Consider the following 8,897-nt stretch of genomic DNA (forward strand, 5'->3'; position numbering starts at 1 on the left):
ACTAGTAACAAATTCAGAGCTTTTGAAAATATGGGACGGGCAAAATGTAGTTATTCAAATAAATGCAGGTGAATAAGGCAAAACTTGAAAAAGCTTTCATAAGAAGCAAGCAAGCTTTCTGTATTCACCCCATTCACAGAGCAAACAAGAGGTTTGTCTTTCACTTAGGTCTTCAAAATAAACCAAGGCATTGCCAATTCTCTTTCTACCTTATAAATCACATATATACCTGGACATCCAAGGAGTGAAACTGACCCTCAGACTCTGGTTTCAAATACAGGAATGTGTCCAGTATCATGTGAAGTTATTACATGCCAATATTTCTTTCACTCTTAATTCTGCATAAAAAATATAAACGTGCCACTGGTGTTGGTCGTTTAGTTGCATTACCAACTAGAACTCTAAATGCCAAGGAACTCTCCACCTGTCCTGAGCTCCTCCCAACATCAGATTCTGGATTAAATTAGCACCATTAGAAAACTGTTTTCTATACCACATTAGGATAGGTAGGCACTGACAACTCCACCTATTAGATATGGAAAGATGCAGCACAGAAATGACTGCATGAAATGAAAGCAACCTGAAATATTTTGACTTTCTTGCTTTGTTCACACACTTGTCAATCTCTTGTAATACATCTACATTATATCATATTTCATACATTGCAGAATTGCCTATTTTTTCAACTCGATTTTATGCTATTTTATTGTCATTTTACCATTGTACTTTGTTCGAGTCTGCAACTTTATTTTGTTAGGAGGACATAATGGCACATTTGATTTTTCCATCACACCAATAATAAAAGATTTTTATTGCTAGTTTCCCTATTTTCATGCCATGTATCATGCCATGATACTTTTTTTTTTTTTTTTTTTTTGCACCCCAAGGATGAAACCAAGTAACAACCTGCATGGACTTCTACCATGCAATTTTGAGTACATCCGCAGATTGTTCTAAATGCAAAGAGTCCTATGGAATTTGATTTTATTTAAAATATTTCAAATTTAAAAGATTAAGTTTGCAATTTTCTATATTATTTACAATATTATTTAATAGACTATATAGATCTCCAGTTCAACTTAAGAAGGTCAATCTCTCAAATTTATTTCTTATATAAGCTTATATGGCCCCATTAGTATAACAGAAATATAATATCAAAAACCCATATAGTGATTAAATATTTTATTCTTGATTCATATTCACAAATAATTAGTACAGCCCAGAACCCCAGCTTTAATTTCAAGCACGGGAATTCCTTGAGATATACTGGATGTGTTGTCATTGTTTAAATTTATTATTTAAAATACTTAATAACTTTGTTGCATGGCGACATAGAAGAATAACTGGGTTATTCTTACCACTAAAATAAAATTCTGAAGAAAATCCTTCAACTGCAATGCAACACAGATAGGATTTTTTTCAAGGGGAACAGAAAATCTACTAAACCAACTGCTTGAAGTTGTCATCTTCTGAAAATGCTTTCACAAACTTGTTCGGACTTTTCATTGCTTTATAACATAGCACTGTTACCTATCACTTACATACTCCAAGTTATAAAATAATATTACTGTCATTAGTTAAATCTATCACCATAGTAAGTGATCCCAATTTGTCCTCTCTTCTATTCTGCTCCCTTCCCCTGCCAACCCTTCTGCCAACATAAATATTTCATGACAGCCATAACTTTCCCAAGAATTCCCAAATTAAATGTCGAACATACTTAAGTCCAATTGTAAAATAAAGACATGCTAATGTAATGTGAAAACAGAATTCTTCATACGGCGCTCGAATTTCACTGGATTTGTGCAACCAAAAGCAAATGGCAAACACGGTCTCTCAATAACAAACAGTGATACCATTATGCTTTTATTCCTACAGACAGCACTACACACAACTGTTCCTCTGACATGTTTACAGCCAGAGAGGGAATAAGAAAGCTCTAAAAGACGTATTTATTAAAAGGCTCCCTTACCTATATTGTTGCCTATTCTCTCAAATACATTAAGCACCATTAGGAAACCTCACTTTTGTTATTCCTAAAGAAGCAAGCCCTTAGTTTCTTTCTCCATAAACTGATAAACACTGGTGGCTGCATTCTATGCTATTGTAAGACCACTGAGATACCTAGACTTGCTGATGATTTACCTCTGAGAGTAATACAAGACAGTATCTTACACTTCTGTAGTCGTTTCACACAGAAGCAATAAAGCGCTTGACAAAGTGGGTGCATATCAGGGTAACTTTACAGATGACGAAAGAGAGGAGCAGAAGGTGAAATTCATTTCAGTAAAGGAAATCCTGGAAAAGAGTCATGTAATTATATCACACAGAGTGTGGAATACGTTTTCACTTGTATCCTCTGCGTTGCAGCAAGTTTAGCCCATGCAGTTAGCGATGAAACTTGCCCAACTTCAGGTAGCGAGCCAACCACCCAGTCTGGAGCACAAACTGCCTTTTGATCTCCAGACCTCTGCTAGGAACTGCAGCAGCTCAAAAAGGGCACGAAAGCAACTACGAGTTTACGGCAGTATATCAAGGGGATCTTGCTAATAATCTTTAACAGATGTGGTGAATACATGCAGGATAATACCGCACAGAGTAGAAACAAGAATTCATATCTGTGTTTATGACAACAGTAGGAAATTTGTGAAGTATTTGATTATATGGATAATGAATGACAAAGAAAACCAACGTAACTTTCTAAACCCTGCTTTACCTCAAATACCACTACCTGGTGGCCAGCTAATCACCCTTAACTTCCCTACATTTATAGATTCCATTTCAAAAATGAGTTCAGAGCATCTACAGTGGGGACTTTCAAGTGTAGTGCCAGAGAAGCACAAGCTCAAAGCAAAATCTGTATTTTGTTAACATTGAATTAGTATTAGCAGTAAGAGTCTATGTAGTGTAACAGAGTTACTAACACTAAGGCGTTGTGATTCCACAAGGTAAACAGTACATCTTCTTCTAATATAAAATTATCTAATTTTAGAGCAGGCAATGACTACATAGCCTGTTTGCAATCAAGCTGACTTTTTGACTTTTATTTGAGGAAAAGCCTCAATTTATTCCTCACTTCTGACTTCTTCTGACCACTGGCATTTACTGGTCATGCCATTTCCTATCAGCACGACTAAATTCAGAATGGGCACAAATCATTTATAATTTCAGCCATGCTTTGTTAAGCAGCTATCTTTTTATCTAATAACTGTACCTCACACGATTTAATAACTAGTAACGAAAAATTTAAAGGATAAATGACGGATCTACAAATTCTAGTTCCTAGCACTACTGTTGGTAACATGCCCCTCTGAATTCTTCCAAAGGCAAGAAATGAGCTAAGTTTTGATGACTTATTTAAACTTAATGAAACTAAATCTAAGCATATTTTCTACACAACAAATACAACATGTATTAGCAAAAAATAAACTGCAAGCAAAACTTGTAATTGTTTTTTTTTTGTGGAACTCAATCTGCCAGCAACATGTAAAAGTAGATGCACAGACATCTTGCTATTTCTTTTACGGGAGTAATAAAAATCTATGGCCAGACAGATTTATATATAAGCAAAATGAATTCCTCCCTAGCCTTGGCTGCCCTGAATCGAGGTATGAATACTCGTGTTAACATTCTGTTATTCAAAACAGGGACATTAATCATAATCATAAAACATAACACTTCAGACTGCTTCCAAAAAGCCAGGCTTGTTTTTTGTCTCTGTAGCTACCCCAATCAGCCTGTCAGAGAGCCCTGATGATTAAAAAATCCAAACAGGATTTTATTATTGCAAGCATATGTGCGTGCAACAGTGTATCTTGGTTTATTCACGCTTGTTTGAAAAGTAAAATTTCCACAGAAACAGCACAATAAAAGTTACAAGCTATTTAGATGAGGCACCCCTTATTAAAGTGATACATACTTAGGTGAACTTTTCTGCTAATTATTGCACAAATCTAAACACAAAAAGTAGAGGTGGTCTTCCTTTGGCACCCACAGGCTCCACTTCCTTCCAGAATACAAATTGCATTTACTTTTTGTCTCCTCTCGTGACAATGATAAAAGAACCAAGAGAAATAAAACTTAATCCCTTCAGCAGTAAGAATCCTGCCAGATCTAGAAAAGTTGTCACAAAGGGATCCCTCAACAAATGTGTGTTTATAAAGGCAGGTGCACGATTACAGTGTATGCAGAACGACCCAGTTATCTTTAATTTGGCTACTTCCAGCACTTACACAGCTGAACAAACAGCGGCACAAGTAGGGAAGATTTCTGGAAGATTTATGCAGCTGACAAACTTGTTGCAAAGAATCCTTTTGTACTGGCATCATTTTCACCCTCACATACCTTTCACTATAAGGCTCAGCAATGAACTTACGGATAACAGTGCAGGGAACGGTGGAGCAATCCACTACTGAAGCACCAAGTGGTGAATCTGAGTTTAACAAAGGCAGCTATACAGGAGATTTTAGGCAGATCTCTTGAAGTTTACCACCTAAATCCAGTTCTTTGCCGTTCCCACAGGAATTAACCCTGAAGCTTGGTTTGTATTGTGAGGCTAAATGGTCTTTGATTTGATCTGCTGGGCCCACTAAGTGGTCTTGGCAGCAATTATTAACGTCTTTGCACCTCCCTTTTGTGCTCTGTAATGACACTGGCTCTAAGCAGAAGTCTGTACCACTTTTGGAATAAGCGGGGCAAGCACCTATAACCTTCACATACATGGGAGAAAACCCCAAGTGGAGAAATGATCATTAGTAACAGTGAGGAGCATCACCAGTGTACTGACAAAACATACTTTCGGTACGTTCTCCATTCCACTACATTGCTTCATTAACCAGAAAAATACGGAAATTGAAGCATGTCCGTGGAAATAGACAGAGATGTTTAGAGAATGTTGCCACCATATTAGCAACTGCAAAGAAACAGAGTCAGTAATTGGAATGACAGCAGTTAGAAGAAGTCATCAGTAGTGCTTATTTTCCTTCATAATCCAAGGACAGGTGAGATTAAGCAGGAATATTGGCACCCAAGACAGTATTACTTAGGTATAAACATCCAAAATATTATGGATGGACAGGTACCTTACAGCTTTAGCTTTGTATGAAACAGTTTCCTCTTAATGCTGGACTTCCACAAATCGCGTAAGTGCTGTTCAAATCAATAAATACATTTAGAATATTTTACTCTGTCTAGTGTGTCAGTGTCCAAACTACTAGATTTTCATAATTTGACTCAAAATTGCATTACATGCAGGATAATTTTAAGTCATTTCACATAGTACCTCTGCAAAGCCCGCTACCTGAATTTCTGAGACATTTACTGACGCTGAGAGTGGAGAGGAATGTTTCATTATAAATGGGCAGGTGAAAAAATCCAAATGATTTTTCATATTCAGCTCATAAACTCGCTTTTCTCTAAAAGCAGTAGCTGTTTTTGGAAACAGATTTTCTACGTGCTTCTATGATGTCAAAGATGAAATCTCTGCTTGTTGGAGGTACAATCTGTAGCAGGAACACGTCTGCCAAGACTCTGGCATGGCTGCTATTTTGTCTAGACAGCCTCTGAAAATGACTGACAGAGGAACACTGCACATGGCTGAGGAAACTGAAACTTATGGAAGAGTTTTTCAAGACTAAGCCAACACACAGGATTTTGGAAGCGTGCCTAACATCCTCCAACCTCTCCTCCTGGTATCCTCCTCACGAATCTAACAGTATTTTGTTTCTTCAAGTCTCCCAGTTGTCCTGGGAGAAGCGAAGGTATATTTGCTTAGATAACACGCGACCAGGGCCTTTTGGCCATAAGTAAACCTTGTCAACAAGTGGGGAGGTCTGTTTGCTGGCAAGTAACTGAGAAAGGCATGCAAGCAGTCGTGTCTGTTATTCGGAGGAGTGAAGACTGTAAGGAACTATTAACCTTTTCTCACCTATACAACTTGGTAACTATGAGAAACACGTGACAAGTATTAGCTAAATGACAGAAATGACTAGCCGCAGCTGATCGCTGTTCTAGATGCTTCAAAATGCACTATATATTTACCTTGACCTTTAGGGCCACGTCAGAAGTAGCCTGAACCATGTGTGTGTTTTGACAGGAAAGTCCACACGAACTTGCTACGGACAGCAGACTGTAATTTTGCAGAAGTAATGAATATAATGTACTGTCAAATGTTATTTTCAGTGCATGACAGCCTCAGTTCACTTAATCCTCAAGCAACTGTCAAGGCTAGAAGGGGGGAAGAAAAAGGAAGAGGCTCGAAACCACATCACTTTCTTTTAGCTTTAGTTGGTTTATATCCATTTCAATCCCCACTGAAGTCGACAGCTCCCCCCTAACTTACTGGGATTTGATGCTAACTTCTATCAATAAATATCATTGCCTGTGCTGTTCAGTAGCCTGGAAGAATAAAAAAAGGTGAATTTAAACGTTAGTTTGTCTCTATTCTGCCTTAAGAGAAAATCAGGCCTTAAGACACCACTTCACAATAGTGTTAAAGCACTAGTTGGGGCTGTGGATCCCCAGAGATCCAGCCAGTTTTCCACACCCAACACAACATTATCCTGGCTACGTGAAAAAACGTGGGAGCTGCTGCTTGTCTCTAACTAAAATATGAACTGTGAGCAACCTTTGCTTAACCCTGATAAGGAAACTTCCCCGCCCCACCTACGAGGTCAGCAGTGGTCTCCACAAACCCAGCCTGGGGCTGGATGCGGGGCGCTGGGACCCTAGCAGGAGGCTGTAAGAAGCCCTGGCAGCTCTGCTACTGGCACCCTGAGACACTTCTGCACCTGCAGGCCCCGTGAAACGCCTGCAGACTCGCAGGAAAGGCACCGACGGGCTTTGTTGCAGGCGCCGAGGGGAAGCAGCTCCCGCACTTCCCGAGCTCGGCGCTTTCCCCTCCCCTCCCGGCCCTGCTCCCGCCCCTCCCCTCCCACCGCACGGCTCCGAGCGAGGCCAAACGCGGCCCCGCTGCCGCACGGGGCTGGCGGGGCAGCGGCCGCCGTCCCCGGCCCGCATCCGGGGCGGGGAGAAGCGGAGCGGGGCCGCCTCGGGGCCGGGGGCTGCGGCGGGCACCGCGCGGCGCCTCCTGCCTGCACCTGCCGGCGGCCGAGCGCCCCGCGGCGCCGTGCGGGTCCCCGCGTGGAGGTCGGGTGGGACGGGGACGGGGCCAGGGACACGCACACAGACAGACAGACACAGACAGGCAGGCAGACAGGCGCTTACCAGGTCTATGAAGGTCAGGAATTTCCAGCTGCCCCCGTAGGTCTGGTGCGCCGGCATGTCGATGGCCTTGTAGTTGCAGAGGATGGAGCAGTAGGACAGCAGGATGGCGGCGCGCAGCACCTGGCACGGCACCAGCGCCATGTTGCGAGCGGCGGCACCGGCCCCAGCCCCAGCCCCGGCCCCGGCGGTGGCGGCGTGTGGCGGTGCCGGCCCAGCCCGGGCTGCGCTTCCGCCCCTGCCCGGCCCTGCGCGCCGCTGCCGCTGCCGCCCGGCCTCCCGGCGCCCCCGGCCGGGGCGGAGCGGAGCGGGGCGGCCGCGCCGGTGCCCGCTGGGGCCGGGGAGGCAGTGGAGGGGGTGAGGGGGGGGTAAGGTGAAGGGACGGAGGGCAGCGGCACTAGGGAGGAAGGGTGGAGGTGGGGGAGCTGTTTTGGGTGCCCCAGTGCTGAGTGGGGAATTAAATCCGGCCGTAATTAGGGTTTTTAATCAATACGAGAGATGGGGGAGGTGGGGCTGCTGGCCCTACTCCGACACTTCATGCTGGTTGTGATCCACAGAGCGGCTGGCGCCCTGTTGGGTTTGGGCCCTCAGCCTTGCCCGTGGTGCTCTTGGATCTCCACATGGGTCTGAGCAGGTCCTCGGAGCTGGTCCTCTTCCTTTAGTCCAGGAGAAAACAGAAAAAAAAAACACAATATGGCACTAAAAAAATACCTCATAGGTGTGAAATCAAGCACAAGATGGTGACCGTGGAGGTGAGCACCCCTGTGATAGGAGGTATCACCATGCTCAAGGGCAAGGCCAGTTTCTGTCAGCTGAGGTTTGATGCGGCAGGCAGATTGATGACAGCAGCAACTGAGAGGTTCCTGTGCTTGGGCTTCTGCACCCCGAAAAGGAAAGGGTCTGAGAGTACTTGGTCGTGAGGTACACATTAAATCGCTCCACCATATGGAAAAGTTGTTGTAAAAACACATGGCGATGCCTGAGCCTGTATAGACAGACGTCTTCTATAAATACCATCTCCATACAAATATCATCTCCATACATCTGTCTTCTGAAATAAATATTTGAACAATAAAAATTTGAATCAATGACTGTGCAATGTGTTTTATTCGTTGCATAATGAGTAAATCTTAATCTTGCATGCCTCTTAATCTGGTATCTGCTGCGTTCAAGTTCTGCTAAAACAAAGAACCATTTGGGAGAACATGTGCTAGCAGCTATCCTAGACGAAATTAGGACACTTTAAGACCCCTGCTTCTGTAGAGGAATTGTAATTCAGGCTTGGTCAAAGAATCTCCTGGTGGAAGCACGGAGCACAAATTTCCCACCAGATCATTCAGGTTATTTTACCAGTCAGTTCTGAGCCGCAAGCAAGCATTCTGTGGTATGTATTAAAATACTTCTTACAGTCTGACAGGCTAACAGGGTTTGCTTTCAATGAAATCTTAAGGCCCAGTAAGAGGTAACTGGATGAAATGCAGTGGTCTGCAATACAACAGGAGACTGTGCTAATAGCACCTGTGCTAATAGCACCCGTAGTATGCCCCACTGCAAGCGGAGCACTGCTGCTGAGAACCCAATGCCTGAACTGCATGTGATGGATGTCAATTTACAAACCAAAGCGTGGTATAAGTCCAGATGATCAGGAGATTTACTGCTAAAATACACTCTTGATC

The 8,897-nt window shown here is 43.0% G+C and overlaps 1 protein-coding gene across 1 annotated transcript in view; it reads right to left on the reverse strand.

The window, feature by feature from the left end:
- The window catches only part of AIG1 (androgen induced 1), a 122,514-nt gene extending 115,015 nt beyond the window's left edge, over positions 1-7,499 (reverse strand). The window contains exon 1 of the mRNA XM_084513945.1: positions 7,225-7,499. Within this exon, the coding sequence (XP_084370071.1) occupies positions 7,225-7,365 (141 nt within the window). The 5' untranslated portion in view covers positions 7,366-7,499. The remainder of the gene's footprint in view (positions 1-7,224) is intronic.
- Positions 7,500-8,897: the final 1,398 nt, after the last annotated feature.

Source organism: Aythya ferina (assembly GCF_964211825.1).
Source record: "Aythya ferina genome assembly, chromosome: 3".
NCBI lineage: Eukaryota > Metazoa > Chordata > Aves > Anseriformes > Anatidae > Aythya > Aythya ferina.